This window comes from Coregonus clupeaformis, chromosome 19 (assembly GCF_020615455.1).
Source record: "Coregonus clupeaformis isolate EN_2021a chromosome 19, ASM2061545v1, whole genome shotgun sequence".
Lineage (NCBI taxonomy): Eukaryota > Metazoa > Chordata > Actinopteri > Salmoniformes > Salmonidae > Coregonus > Coregonus clupeaformis.
This window is the reverse complement of record NC_059210.1, coordinates 50771482-50787181: the sequence shown is the minus strand read 5'-3', so window position 1 is coordinate 50787181 and position 15700 is coordinate 50771482. Positions and strand designations below refer to the sequence as shown.

The window sequence follows — 15700 nt, the reverse complement described above, 5'->3', positions numbered from 1 at the left end:
AGAGGAAATTACCCCAACCCACCTGTGAAAGACCTTATCTTCGAGATCTAAATCTACCTTCCCCCAGCGCTGACAGTAACACTATGTGTAAACACTGGTTCTGTCAACGGCTTGCATGCAAAGGTAACACGGGAAGCTGTGTCACACCAGCTGTGCAAGTGTCAGTCGGACTGCACTTCCTGTAGCAGGTTAGCATTTTTCGTCATGAATCTTGTTCTGAAGGCAGCTCTGCAGAGCACTAGCTGGCACAGCCACAAAGTCATACAATCTGATTTTAAACCTAACCACACGGCTAACCCGAATGCCTAACCCCTAACCTTAAAGCACATTTTTGTTTCAATGAATTTGTAAAATATAGCCAATTTAGACTTTGCAGCTGGCCCATCTAGCGGAAATCACTCAGTTCTGCCTCCAGGGCAAGATTCATGACCATAAACGTCAACCTGCCTTCCTGTAACTGTTTTCACCGAATGGGGTAGGGTGGGGGGTGTCAAACAGAAAGCAGTCATCCCATATAGAACTGGACTAATATTCAGAAAAATAGTAAAGTGATCACCACAGACTTATAAAAAGATAATATCAAATACATACACTACCGTTCAAAAGTTTGGGGTCACTTAGAAATGTCCTTGTTTTCCATGAAAACATACATTAAATTAGTTTGAATAGGAAATATAGCAAAATGCATAGGACATGTAGTCATTGACAAGGTTAGAAATAATGATTTTTAATAGAAATAATAATTGTGTCCTTAACTTTGCTTTTCGTCAAAGAATCCTCAATTTTCAGCAATTACAGCCTTGCAGGCATTCCAGTTGTCAATTTGTTGAGGTAATCTGAATCTGAAGAGATTTCACCCCATGCTTCCTGAAGCACCTCCCACAAGTTGGATTGGCTTGATGGGCACTTCTTACGTACCATACGGTCAAGCTGCTCCCACAACAGCTCAATAGGGTTGAGATCCGGTGACTGTGCTGGCCACTCCATTAGACAGAATACCAGCTGACTGCTTCTTCCCTAAATAGTTATTGCGTAGTTTGGAGCTGTGCTTTGGGTCATTATCCTGTTGTATGAGGAAATTGGCTCCAATCAAGCGCCGTCCACAGGGTATGGCATTGCATTGCAAAATAGAGTGATAGCCTTCCTTCTTCAAGATCCCTTTTACCCTGTACAAATCTCCCACTTTACCACCACCAAAGCACCCCCAGACCATCACATTGCCTCCACCATGCTTGACAGATGGCATCAAGCACTCCTCCAGCATCTTTTCATTTGGTCTGCGTCTCACAAATGTTCTTCTTTGTGATCCGAACACCTCAAACTTCGATTCGTCTGTCCATAACACTTTTTTCCAATCTTCCTCTGTCCAGTGTTCTTTTGCCCATCTTAATCTTTTCTTTTTATTGGCCAGTCTGAGATATGGCTTTTTCTTTGCAACTCTGCCTAGAAGGTCAGCATCCCGGAGTCGCCTCTTCACTGTTGACGTTGAGACTGGTGTTTTGCGGGTACTATTTAATGAAGCTGCCAGTTGAGGACCTGTGAGGCGTCTGTTTCTCAAACTAGACACTAATGTATTTGTCCTCTTGCTCAGTTGTGCACCGGGCCTCCCATTCCTCTTTCTATTCTGGTTAGAGCCAGTTTGCGCTGTTCTGTGAAGGGAGTAGTACACAGCGTTGTACGAGATCTTCCGTTTCTTGGCAATTTCTCACATGGAATAGCCTTCATTTCTCAGAACAAGAATAGACTGACGATTTTCAGAAGAAAGTTATTTGTTTCGTAATTGCAAAAGGGTTTTCTAATGATCAATTAGCCTTTTAAAATGATAAACTTGGATTAGCAAACACAAAGTGCCATTGGAACACAGGACTGATGGTTGCTGATAATGGGTCTCTGTACGCCTATGTAGATATTTTATAAAAAATCTGCCGTTTCCAGCTACAATAGCCATTTACAACATTAAGTGTCTACACTGTATTTCTGATCAATTTGATGATAGCATTTACTGTTAAAGGGAAACAACAGCACAGTCTCAGCAGTGTAATCAGGGAGACTGCAGGTGTCTGATCAACACCACAGGACCAGTGCTACTTTCTGCATCTGAGCCTGAGACTCAAAGACGAGGCGAGCGACACAAGTGTGTAGCAAATTCACTGACTGAGGTATCTGTGTGAGGGAGAGACTAATGTATGTGTGTGTATGAGAGAGAGAGAGATCTCAAGCTCATTCCCAAGATACCGTTCCAACCATTAAACCACACAAATATTTTACACCTGCAAAACATTACCATGTCCTTGCAAGCCTAAATATTGTGGAGCAATATAATGCCTGAGATTCAGGTATTCTGCGTGAGCAACCTGAAAGAGGACCACATGCACGCACACACCCTAGGGCTGCACTATATGGGCCAAAAAATCTAATTGCGATTCTTTCTTTATTTTTTTATATAGAAATCATTGTTGTTTAGAACAATCTGCTGACAGGATTTGACCTAACAGTACAGCATGCAAACATAAAGAAGTCCTATTTTTTTTTTACAACCAAATCTCTGTTTTTAATGTAAATAGCATGTTATTGAAGGGTCCAGACACCTTTTTTGTGATTTCACATTTGAGAAACTTACCCCAAACAGCAAATCACTTCCTCATCCTTGTTGTGTAGTATGGGGCCCCCAAAGAAACATGAAATTGTGTAATTCCAAACTTGATCTACAATGTTATATTCCCTTTTGCGCGACTTCAGCAGTTTTCCCTATCCAGCTTTTTCATTCTCCATGTAGCCTGCTGCTACAGGTAACTGCCAAAATAAAGGAAACACCAACATAAAGTGTCTTAATAGCGCGTTGGGCCACCACGAGCCGCCAGAACAGTTTCAATGCGCCTTGGTATAGATTCTACAAGTGTCTGGAACTTCCTGTGTGGAAGCACCCCATGCTTTCAATATACTTTGTATCCCTCATTTACTTTCCTTTATTTTGGCAGTTACCTGTAGAATGGAAGGAGATGTATAGCTCGAGTTGCAGCAAAATGGACTATACCGTTGCGGATAAAGTTCGGAATGACAATTTCATGTGTACAACATCTAAAGACCTGCATCACTATTACTAAAAGGACATATTTGGGTGTTTTTGGAGCCTTTGCTCATGATTTTTCGGGGCCCCCATAATACACTTGCGACAATATTGCGATTTCGATTTGAATTTGATTAATTGTGCAGCCCTAACACACAGGCAGTGCCATTGATTAATATTGAGGGCTTTCAACCTGTCAGTCACTGGAGGCACTGTGAAATTGCTATAACAGCAGAGCTTTGTAATTCTTTCTTGCGACAGTTAAAGGGCAGGAATCATGAGTTTTTACTAACCAAAGTAACACAGTGTAGTCATATACTTAGTATCTTAGTTGTAGTCACGATCTGGTTACCTATAACTACAAACAGTTATGTTTTGGGGGTTTTACATATTGTGATGTCACGAGAGGCTGTGTCCTGGAGGGACGTTACATCCCCCTGAGATGGCTGCAAACCCAGACAGCTATGGCTCCATCTGCTGGTATGGTCGGGAACTCCAACCCTCTATGGCCAATCTTCCCACGCAGCTGAAACCAATCAGGAGCTGATGAGCTGAAGGTTTGGGAAGGGAAGACACACAGTCTCCAACCGGGGCTCTCTGGAGGACAAGAGTGCTGCACGTCCACTTCCATGAGGAATATAAGGATGTGGAGATACTTACCTTTGGGAAATACTCACCTTTGGATATATGCACCTGTGGAAATACGTGTGGGACATTTGGAAGGACGTTTTGCTGGGTTGGCCACTAGCTGCAACGTGGAATATAGTAAGACTGGGGAAAAGTTATTTGAGCGAGGGAGAGTTATGATTTTGGATGTGGAAGAGACATCCCTGAACTGTTAACCCTGAAAGAGCCACCAGAGTACAGAATTGTGTTATACTTTCGTTAGTTTCCCAAGACCTTTAATAAAATCCTTGTTTTGGTTGAACCTGGTCTCCTTGCACTACTTGAGCAATCCCGCTGAAAGCTGTGTAGCCTCTCGTGACATCACAGATGGTGGAGAATACGGGCACGCTCAAGCGTTAATAGTGCATGGCAGAGGAGGATACCGAAGGTTTGATCACCCAGTTTTCCAAGTTGGCCGTAGGCTCCCCGCCGACTGAAATGGAGGACCTATTGAAAGCCCTTGTTGCTGGCCAGCACGCCCAGATGCAAGCAAACGTGGCTCTCTTGGAGGAGCAAAAGAAAGCCAACCTTCTGAAGGCAGAGGAATTGCAGTTGCAGAGACAGAGGGTGGTCCAAAATACCCGCCCAATAAAGGCAAGTGACTTTATATCTAAGATGGGAGCTACCGATGACATTGAGGCATACCTGCATGCATTTGAGGCCACGGCCACTAGGGAAGCCTGGCCCAAGCAACAGTGGGTTGGTCTGTTAGCCCCCTTTCTAACCGGGGAAGCGCTGAATGCTGTCCGGGACCTGGGCCCTGACCAGGTTACTGACTATGATGCCCTGAAGTCTGAGATCCTCAGCAGATATGGACTCACAAAATTTGGTATGGCCCAGCGCTTTCACAGTTGGACCTTCCAACCAGACCAACCTCCTCGGGCGCAGATGCATGAACTTGTCCGAATCGCAAGGAAATGGCTGGATCCGCAGAGGAATACAGCAGCGGCGGTGGTGGAGGCCGTTGTGGTGGATCGTTACCTCACGCGCCCTGCCTTATGAGGCAAAACGGTTCATCAGTCAACAGGCCTTGACCACGGCTGATCTGACCGTGGAAGCTGTGGAAAAGTACCAGGCCACAGCGGAGATGCTGAATGCTTCCCGAAAAAGACCCCAGGAGGGCGGCCCCACCACAAATGGGAAGAACCCGTCCAAAGGACCCCAAGGTCTCGAACCCAGCCACGTCAGGACTTATCCCGGCTCCAGGGGGAGCCAGAAACCAGGCGGGTCCAAGAAGAGTACACCAGGAGGGGGGAAACTTCGACAGTGTTACCGGTGTGGGGAGATGGGACATATCTCCTGGCAGTGTGGGAAACCAGCCGATGAACCTAGGCCCACTGCGGAGTCCTCCAGCTCAGCACCCACACACCGTTTTGCCTCGCTCTTGGGAGTCGTAGATGGCGGCCCAGATCGACCCCCCCACCTGCCCGGTAACTGTGAATCACCATGATGTGGAGGCCTTACTGGATTCTGGTAGCCGGGCCACCCTGGTGCGTAAGGATTTGGTGGGCCCAACGTGTCTGACCCCGGGGAAAGTCCTCCCAGTTTCCTGTGTCCATGGGGACACCAGAGAATACCCCATTACTGAACTTACAATGACCAGCACACGGGGAACCATACACACGACGGCGGGGGTGGTTGATTCCCTCCCCGTCCCTGTCCTAATTGGACGAGACTGCCCAGCCTTTTACCCACTCTGGAGAGAGTCTCAGGAGAGGATAACCCGAGTACCTCGGAAACGGAGAGGCAAAACTCATCCTGGGAAGGCTCCGGTGCAATCCTCCGAATTACTCACTCCCGCCCGGGCTCTGATAGGGATGGCAGGTGCCCAGACCGACACAGAGACGGAGCTACAGAATCTGGACAAAGAACTGTCTGGTCTGAAGGGGACCGCTGAGAGGTATCGTTTGTTAAAGCAACAGTTAGACATGAAGACAGAAGAGTTAGATATCCTCCAGGCTAAACTCCAACAGAGCTCCTTCCCTAAGCAACAGGAGGAGCTGGAGAGGCTGCGCAGGACCATCGAGGAGTGTGAGGAGACCCTGCGCAGTAGTAAGGAGGTCCAGAAGAAGGCAGAGGAGAAGTACAAGGTGTTGGAGAACAAGATGAAGAATGCGGAGGCAGAGAGAGAGAAGGAACTGAAAGCTGCTCAACAGAAGCTAAACTCTGCTAAAACCAAGGCTGATGCGTTCAGGCTGGCAAGCACCACGGCAATGCGGACGCCCTCTCCCGGCGTGATGCCTTCTTCGCTGCCTTTACCCCGACGAGGACGTCGGTCCCGAGGAGGGGGATGTGTGATGTCACGAGAGGCTGTGTCCTGGAGGGACGTTACATCCCCCTGAGATGGCTGCAAACCCAGACAGCTATGGCTCCATCTGCTGGTATGGTCGGGAACTCCAACCCTCTATGGCCAATCTTCCCACGCAGCTGAAACCAATCAGGAGCTGATGAGCTGAAGGTTTGGGAAGGGAAGACACACAGTCTCCAACCGGGGCTCTCTGGAGGACAAGAGTGCTGCACGTCCACTTCCATGAGGAATATAAGGATGTGGAGATACTTACCTTTGGGAAATACTCACCTTTGGATATATGCACCTGTGGAAATACGTGTGGGACATTTGGAAGGACGTTTTGCTGGGTTGGCCACTAGCTGCAACGTGGAATATAGTAAGACTGGGGAAAAGTTATTTGAGCGAGGGAGAGTTATGATTTTGGATGTGGAAGAGACATCCCTGAACTGTTAACCCTGAAAGAGCCACCAGAGTACAGAATTGTGTTATACTTTCGTTAGTTTCCCAAGACCTTTAATAAAATCCTTGTTTTGGTTGAACCTGGTCTCCTTGCACTACTTGAGCAATCCCGCTGAAAGCTGTGTAGCCTCTCGTGACATCACAATATTTAACTTATTTCCGAATATCTTCTAAAATAACCACAATGCAATATTTCACAACGTCATATGGAGAATCTACTCTGTGTTAGCTAGCTCGAGCTGATTAACGTTAGCCACTAGCCATGCAGACAGTGTTGGCAGTGGTGTGCTACAATCCACCAATCACGAAGAGTTGTGATCTAAACAACCAATCAGATTCCCCACAAGTGTGGGCCACATGATCTCCGTGAAGTAGGCTACCAGAGTTTTTCAACCTTGGCTTAGTACTAGCAGGCTACAGCAGCTGACTGACTGTGCTGTTGTGATCATTTCCATCTGCCTGGTGTCTTCCTCCGATCGCAGGCTAGTAGGGCTAATGTTAGCAGGCTAGTTGGCTAGCAACCTAACAAGCTGATTTGTAACAATACATTCGTAAAGTATTTGCTTGTAAGTTGGCTGAAAATTCAATTGAAACCAGTAGTCATGAGTGCAAATGATTTGGTTTAATTTGAAATTATACATTTGAAGTTACTTCTATTGGAGTTTACAATATATAGGGAATAGGCTGGCTTGCCGGGTCCTCCATATTGCATCACACCCCGCAAAAATATTTTCCGGGATGACTCAAGCATTCTGATCGATTTTATGTAATAACTTGAAAAATAGAAAAGTGAGGTGTAACTTTGCATTGGGACTTCTGATGCGTATACTAATGCAAATCGATATGTTACACGTGGTTACGTTTATGCTACCTACCCTTTAAGAACGGGCCCAGTCTTTCTTCAAACTGAACCTCACCATTCTGAGGTGACCTCAAGTCAGTAGGAGTGATCAGTGAGACAGAAAAGAGGAAGAGAGAGGATGGAGATAAATGTGTGGGTAGAAGAGTGGAGGGTCTTACCTGTGCTGCCTAATGTTTTGTAAAACCGGTACTCCAAATGCAGCTGTGGTGCCCTTGACTTTATTGGTTCCTGGAAGAATAATACAAAAGGAATTCACTACACTTCAACAATAAGAATTACACCTACACTAAATATGAAAATTGAAATGAATTATCATTCAAACAAACAACTTTCAAATTAAAGGTTAAGAAATTCTATAATTAGCATGTAATTGACTATTTAAAACTTGTTTTTTGTGTGTGCCATTCCAAATCATGTCAAATCAATTGAATTTACCACAGGTGGACTCCAATCAAGTTGTAGAAACATCTCAAGGATGATCAATGGGTCTGAATACTTATGTAAATAAGGTCTGTTTTTTGTTTTAAATACATTTGTCCAAAAAATTAGAACCTTTGTCATTATGTGGTATTGTGTGTAGATTGATGAGGATTATTTATTTATTTAATCCATTTTAGAATAAGGCTATAACGTAACAAAATGTGGAAAAAGTGAAGGGGTCTGAATACTTTCCGAATGCACTATTTCTAATTTTTAGGCCCCCCATAGAAAAAATGTAGTCAGCTACATTGCCCAATGTTTTGCTTAATTAATCAGTTCTTAAATTAGTTAATCTTGCATTTTACCTGAGAAAAAAACGAGAAAGGTACAGGAGAAAAGTAGCTACACACCAGTCAGAGCGTTGTCTGCTGATAGAATGCCCTTTTCCTGAATTCTCATCCGAGTTTAGAAGTGCAACTGAAGCACAAAATTAGTCTGATGCCGAGCAGAAATTACAATAAGAAGCATTTTAGATCTGCGTTTAGAAAACGCAGCAAGATATTTCTTATGCGTTTTATATTTTTTTCCTGCACGAAAAACATAGAATTCTGCGTTAGCAAGAATGTTATCTAAAGTAAGTGGCTGAATTAATAAGGTGACGGGGCATCATATTGTGTTAGCTTTCTGCCGTGTTTAAGAAGTCAAAGCCCTTTGGATAAGTTATTTGTACAGCTGCCACTGTTATCTTGATTTCCTTGAGTTTTTTCTCCTGTCCATTCTCGGTCCGTCTGCTCCTGCCCCCTCTTTTCCGAGCAGAGCAGGCAGACCCATTGCCCTAGACTCCACACAGACACAGCGTGTAGACATGCTGCTCCAGAGGCAGTACTGTTCTTCCTTCAGACGAGCAAAACTTTGTCCATTTGCAATGTCTCTCGTTCAAATCGGCTTGCAAATGTCCAGTCACCAAAAACGACATTCGGTAGCTACTACCTATACATGTATAACTTTATGAGCTGGATTGCCTGTCTTTGCAATTCGTTTATTTTTGGTTGCGCTCGTTAGCATATGTAGCTAGCAGCCCCCATGGAAATTCGCTCTTACTTGTGCTTATTTTGTTAGCATTCTAGTAAGAGACGCCCAATAGGCTTTTTTATGTTTATGGCACCCCTTGTGTACTAAGCCGGTAATACCGTACATCCCATTGTGAGAGAAGGACAGTATGACGATATGAAAATAGTGCCCAACCCTAATAAGGCTCCATACTTACCAATTTTATTGCAACATACTCGTTGGTGTAGAGGTTTTTCCCTGGATAACATAAAAAAAAGGTTATTAGAAGGTTGGGTAAACAACTTATTTCTAACAGATGAGATGGCACATCCAGTGCAGCCACCAAGGAATATTTTAGGAGTCTTAAGGAACCATTTAAACTCCCATAGGTCTCGAAGACACATGCTTCACAAATAACAGTGATGACTGAACAAAGCATCTGGAAAGTCAGTGGTGTGTAAGGTTCGCATTGGACAGTTTTGAGGTGAGGAGGACAATAACCAGGGGCCTCTAATGCACCATTACGCATCTGCATATGGCTATTGTGCAATGCCATGTATTGCAGTTTTCTGTGAACCCCATCACTGGGTGCATGTCCTGCATAAAACTACCAATTTCAAATGAATGAACAAAGCAAAAGTAATTTTGTCCTCCATTTTCCTCGAATGATCTGTCTTTGATTGTAATAGGAGAGAATGTATGCCTCGATCACTCTAAGTCAGGGGAAGGCAACTAGACTCAGCCGCGGGCCGATTTTTGTCGGAGGGGATGGTCATGGGGGCCGGAACATAATTATAATAATTTACACACTGCAAATTGACGACAACTAAGCCCAAAAAGAGATTGCATTTCAAAATAATCATTTTATACCTTGAGACACGATCACATACAGTGCCTTCAGAAAGTATTCATACTTATTCCACATTGTGGTGTTATAGCCTGGATTCAAAATGGATTATATATATTTTTTAAATCTCACCCATCTACACACAATACCCCATAATGACAAAGTGAAAACCTGTTTTTAGAAATGTTTTCACATTTACTGAAAATGAAATACAGATCCCAACAACCTGCTCGCTTGACCCCATCCCCTTCTCTCTTCTCCAGACCATCTCCGGTGACCTTCTCCCCTACCTCACCTCGCTGATCAACTCATCCTTGACCGCTGGCTATGTCCCTTCCGTCTTCAAGAGAGCGAGAGTTGCACCCCTTCTCAAAAAACCAACACTCGATCCCTCTGATGTCAACAACTACAGACCAGTATCCCTTCTTTCTTTTCTTTCCAAAACTATTGAGCGTGCCGTCTTTAGCCAACTCTCTTGCTATCTCTCTCAGAATGACCTTCTTGATCCAAACCAGTCAGGTTTCAGGACTGGTCATTCAACTGAGACTGCTCTTCTCTGTGTCACGGAGGCTCTCCGCACTGCTAAAGCTAACTCTCTCTCCTCTGCTCTTGTCCTTCTAGACCTGTCTGCTGCCTTTGATACTGTGAACCATCAGATCCTCCTCTCCACCCTCTCCGAGCTGGGCATCTCCGGCGCGGCTCACTCTTGGATTGCGTCCTACCTGACCGGTCGCTCCTACCAAGTGGCGTGGCGAGAAGCTGTCTCCGCACCACGTGCTCTCACCACTGGTGTCCCCCAGGGCTCAGTTCTAGGCCCTCTCCTATTCTCGCTATACACCAAGTCACTTGGCTCTGTCATATCCTCACATGGCCTCTCCTATCATTGCTACACTGACGATACACAACTAATCTTCTCCTTTCCCCCTTCTGATAACCAGGTGGCGAATCGCATCTCTGCATGTCTGGCAGACATATCAGTATGGATAACGGATCACCACCTCAAGCTGAACCTTGGCAAGACGGAGCTGCTCTTCCTCCCGGGGAAGGACTGCCCATTCCATGATCTCGCCATCACGGTTGACAACTCCGTTGTGTCCTCCTCCCAGAGTGCGAAGAGCCTTGGCGTGACCCTGGACAACACCCTGTCGTTCTCAGCTAACATCAAGGCGGTGACACGATCCTGCAGGTTCATACTCTACAACATTCGGAGAGTACGACCCTGCCTTACACAGGAAGCGGCACAGGTCCTAATCCAGGCACTTGTCATCTCCCGTCTGGATTACTGCAACTCGCTGTTGGCTGGGCTCCCTGCCTGTGCCATTAAACCCCTACAACTCATCCAGAATGCCGCAGCCCGTCTGGTGTTCAACCTTCCCAAGTTCTCTCACGTCACCCCGCTCCTCCGCACACTCCACTGGCTTCCAGTTGAAGCTCGCATCCGTTACAAGACCATGGTGCTTGCCTATGGAGCAGTGAGGGGAACGGCACCTCCGTACCTTCAGGCTCTGATCAGTCCCTACACCCAGACGAGGGCATTGCGTTCATCCACCTCTGGCCTGCTGGCTCCCCTTCCTCTGCGGAAGCATAGTTCCCGCTCAGCCCAGTCAAAACTGTTCGCTGCTCTGGCACCCCAATGGTGGAACAAGCTCCCTCACGACGCCAGGACAGCGGAGTCACTCACCACCTTCCGGAGACATTTGAAACCCCACCTCTTTAAGGAATACCTGGGATAGGATAAAGTAATCCTTCTACCCCCCCCAAAAAAAATAATAATAAATAAATAAATAAAATAAAAATTATAAAAAATTTGTAAAGTGGTTATCCCACTAGCTATAGGGTGAATGCACCAATTTGTAAGTCGCTCTGGATAAGAGCGTCTGCTAAATGACGTAAATGTAAATGTAAATGTAAATTTACATAAGTATTCACACCCGAGTCAATAATTGTAGAAGCACCTTTGGCAGCGAATACAGCTGTAAGTCTTTCTGGGTTAGTCTCTAAGAGCTTTGGACACCTGGACTGTGCAACATTTGCCCATTATTCTTTTCAAAATTCTTCAGCTTCAGTCCTGCCGAAAGGTGAATTCATCTCCCAGTGTCTGGTGGAAAGCAGACTGAACCAGGTTCTTCTAGGATTTTGCCTGTGCTTAACTCCATTCCATTTCTTTTTTATCCTGAAAAACTCCCCAGTCCTTAATGATTACAAGCATTCCCATAACATGATGCAGCCACCACTATGCTTGAAAATATGGGGTGTGGTACTCCGTAATGTGTTGTATTGGATTTGCCCCAAAGATAACACTTTTTATTCAAGACACTTTGTATTCAAGTTCATTTCTTTGGCACATTTCTTTGCAGTTTTACTTGACTGCCTTATTGCAAACAGGATGCATGTTTTATAATAGTTATTCTGTACAGGCTTCTTTCTTTTCACTGTCAATTAGGTTAGTATTGTGGAGTAACTACAATGTTGTTGAGCCATCCTCAGTTCTCCCATCACAGCCATTAAACTCTGTTTAAAAGTCACCATTGGCCTCATTGGAAAATCCCTGAGCGGTTTCCTTCCTCTCCAGCAACTGAGTTAGGAAGGACGCCTGTATATTTGTAGTGACTGGGTGTATTGATTCACCATCCAAAGTGTAATTAATAACTTCACCATGCTTAAAGGGATATTTTCAAAGTCTGCTTTTTTTTTTTTACCCATCTACCAATAGGTGCCCTTCTTTGCGAGGCACTGGAAAACCTCCCTGGTCTTTGTAGTTGAATCTGTGTTTGAAATGTACTGCTCGACTGAGGGACCTTACAGATAATTGTATGTGTGGGGTACAGAGATGAAAACCATGTTCAACCCTATTGTTGCAAACAGAGTGAGTCCATGCAATTTATGTGAATTGTTAAGCAAATGTTTACTCCTGAACTTATTTAGGCTTGCCATAACAAAGGGGTTGAATACTTGACAAGACATTTAAGGTCTTCATTGTTAATAAAAATAAAACATAATTCCACTGACATTATGGGGTATTGTGTGTAGGCCAGTGACAAAACATCTCAATGTAATCCATTTTTAATTCAGGCTGTAACAACAAAATGTAGAAAAAGTCAACGGGTGCATACTTTCTGAAGGCACTGTATGTCTCTTTTATTTGTGGGAATACTTGGTGAACAGATTTCCTAAATGAAACTCATTTTTAGATAAATTCCTGGTGATTTTTGTATTTTGAGTAAAAACAAAAAAATCCCTCCTATTATTAAATTATAATTTTTACTTTGGGGTGGACCCCCGAAAAAATCCCCCGGGCCGCCTGTTGCCGACCCCTGCTATAAGTGATATCGCAATACAAAAGGTGTCATCTGAGAGAAGTGAAGTGCGGCATAAATCCCCTAGCAGGCATGTGAAATTCAGCACCTTTGCGGGGCAAGCTGAGAATGAAAGTGCTGACGCCAACAGTGTGACAATAGGTAGGAAAGTGAGAACAAGGCTGGTGTTTTGATGCAATGATCCTGCGCAGAGCAGTGCAATGTTGTTTGTATAAGTGTGGGGGAATACGTAGGGCAGTGGGAGAATATGGTTCATTGTAGAATTCAAGTACTGTACTTAAAATACTACATAGAGTGAAACGATTATGCCTTTTGAAATGGACCATCAATGTCTTGAGATTCCAGACTTAAAATGTCAAAGTGGGCACAAGGTTTAGTGTCAACATCATGGAGGCTTATTTTCTGGTTAGCACAGACTCAATGAAGACACCTTCTGACATGTTCTATTTATAACAAATACAATCCTCTACGTTTGACCATTGAGATTGTGCAATGTTGAAATTACAACGATTTGTCATGAGGTCCCTTGATTAACAAAACAAAGTTAGGACGATAAACCAAAAATGTATATCGACACCGACCATACTGATCACTTATCGCAGGAATTTTGCTGATATCGTTCATAAGTAGCCTATACTAGAGAAATGCAAAGTTTGAAATGAGTTTTCTAATAAGGGTGATTGTTAAATGGGACAATTGATTGCTACAACCATCAAACTACTAAACTCAGCAAAAAAAGAAACGTCCTCTCACTGTCAACTGCGTTTATTTTCAGCAATCTTAACATGTGTAAATATTTGTATGAACATAACAAGATTCAACAACTGAGACATAAACTGAACAAGTTCCACAGACATGTGACTAACAGAAATTGAATAATGTGTCCCTGAACAAAGGGGGGGGTCAAAATCTAAAGTAACAGTCAGTATCTGGTGTGGCTAACAGCTGCATTAAGTACTGCAGTGCATCTCCTCCTCATGGACTGAACCAGATTTGCCAGTTCTTGCTGTGAGATGTTACCCCACTCTCCCACCAAGGCACCTGCAAGATCCCAGACATTTCTGGGGGGAATGGCCCTAGCCCTCACCCTCCGATCCAACAGGTCCCAGACGTGCTCAATGGGATTGAGATCCGGGCTTGTCGCTGGCCATGGCAGCACAGAACGAGCAGTATGGCTGGTGGCATTGTTATGCTGGAGGGTCTTGTCAGGATGAGCCTGCAGGAAGGGTACCACATGAGGGAGGAGGATGTCTTCCCTGTAACGCACAGCGTTGAGATTGCCTGCAATGACAACAAGCTCAGTCCGATGATACTGTGACACACCGCCCCAGACCATGACGGACCCTCCACCTCCAAAATTGATCCCACTCCAGAGTACAGGCCTCGGTGTAACGCTCATTCCTTCTACGTTAAACGCGAATCCGACCATTACCCCTGGTGAGACAAAACCGTGACTCGTCAGTGAAGAGCACTTTTTGCCAGTCCTGTCTGGTCCAGCGACGGTGGGTTTGTGCCCATTGGCGACGTTGTTGCCGGTGATGTCTGGTGAGGACCTGCCTTACAACAGGCCTACAAGCCCTCAGTCCAGCCTCTCTCAGCCTATTGCGGACAGTCTGAGCACTGAAGGAGGGATTGTGCGTTCCTGGTGTAACTCGGGCAGTTGTTGTTGCCATCCTGTACCTGTCCCGCAGGTGTGATGTTCGGATATACCGATCCTGTGCAGGTGTTGTTACACGTGGTCTGCCACTGCGAGGACGATCAGCTGTCCGTCCTGTCTCCCTGTAGCGCTGTCTTAGGCGTCTCACAGTACGGACATTGCAATGTATTGCCCTGGCCACATCTGCAGTCCTCATGCCTCCTTGCAGCATGCGTAAGGCACGTTCACGCAGATGAGCAGGGACCCTGGGCATCTTTCTTTTGGTGTTTTTCAGAGTCAGTAGAAAGGCCTCTTTAGTGTCCTAAGTTTTCATAACTGTGACCTTAATTGCCTACCGCCTGTAAGCTGTTAGTGTTTTAACGACCGCTCCACAGGTGCATGTTCATTAATTGTTTATGGTTCATTGAACAAGCATGGGAAACAGTGTTTAAACCCTTTACAATTAAGATCTGTGAAGTTATTTGGATTTTTACTAATTATCTTTGAAAGACAGTGTCCTGAAAAAGGGAAGTTTCTTTTTTTTGCTGAGTTTAGTAGTAGTTTAAAGGATCATAACAAATAATAACTGGTGCACATTAATGTTATAAAACGTACCGTTCTATTTAACGTTATCACATCAATTCAGGCAATTTAGCACGATATGGATATATGTCTATATCACCCAGCTCTATAACAAAGTAACATTTGATTCAATCTAGTCAGAAGAGAACACAGGACTGAATAACAACCCTCCTAAGTCATTCAGTATTCACATAAGATGTTAAGATGTCTTGCACCCTGTAGGCTTACCTCCTCTCAACTTCTATCACTAGCAGTCCAGCTTTTAAAATGTCAGGACAATTAAGGACATTCTTAAATCCCTCATAAGTTAGTAGATGAGCCTATGGAACCCAGCCACACTCATGCTGAGTGACAATGCCAAAGGCAAACAATAGGCCTCAGAGAACTTCAGCAGTGCATGCATGGAGCATACCAAAGAAAATCCATTCTCTCACCCACCCCCTCCCGGACTATTTTCCACGTGGGCGGCAGCAGAGCAGAGGGGAGGAGAATCTTAGTCTCTCA

At 44.8% G+C, this 15700-nt stretch overlaps 1 protein-coding gene across 8 annotated transcripts in view; it reads right to left on the bottom strand.

Moving 5' to 3' along the window:
* LOC121532221 (casein kinase I) overlaps positions 1-15700 on the bottom strand; it is a 56810-nt gene that overhangs the window by 28497 nt on the left and 12613 nt on the right. For all 8 annotated transcript variants that reach the window (XM_041838025.1, XM_041838027.1, XM_041838030.1 and 5 more), the window contains exons 3-4: positions 9032-9072; positions 7503-7572 (exon numbers count right to left, since the gene is read on the bottom strand). In XM_041838025.1, coding sequence (XP_041693959.1) covers positions 7503-7572; positions 9032-9072 — 111 coding nt within the window. The remainder of the gene's footprint in view (positions 1-7502; positions 7573-9031; positions 9073-15700) is intronic.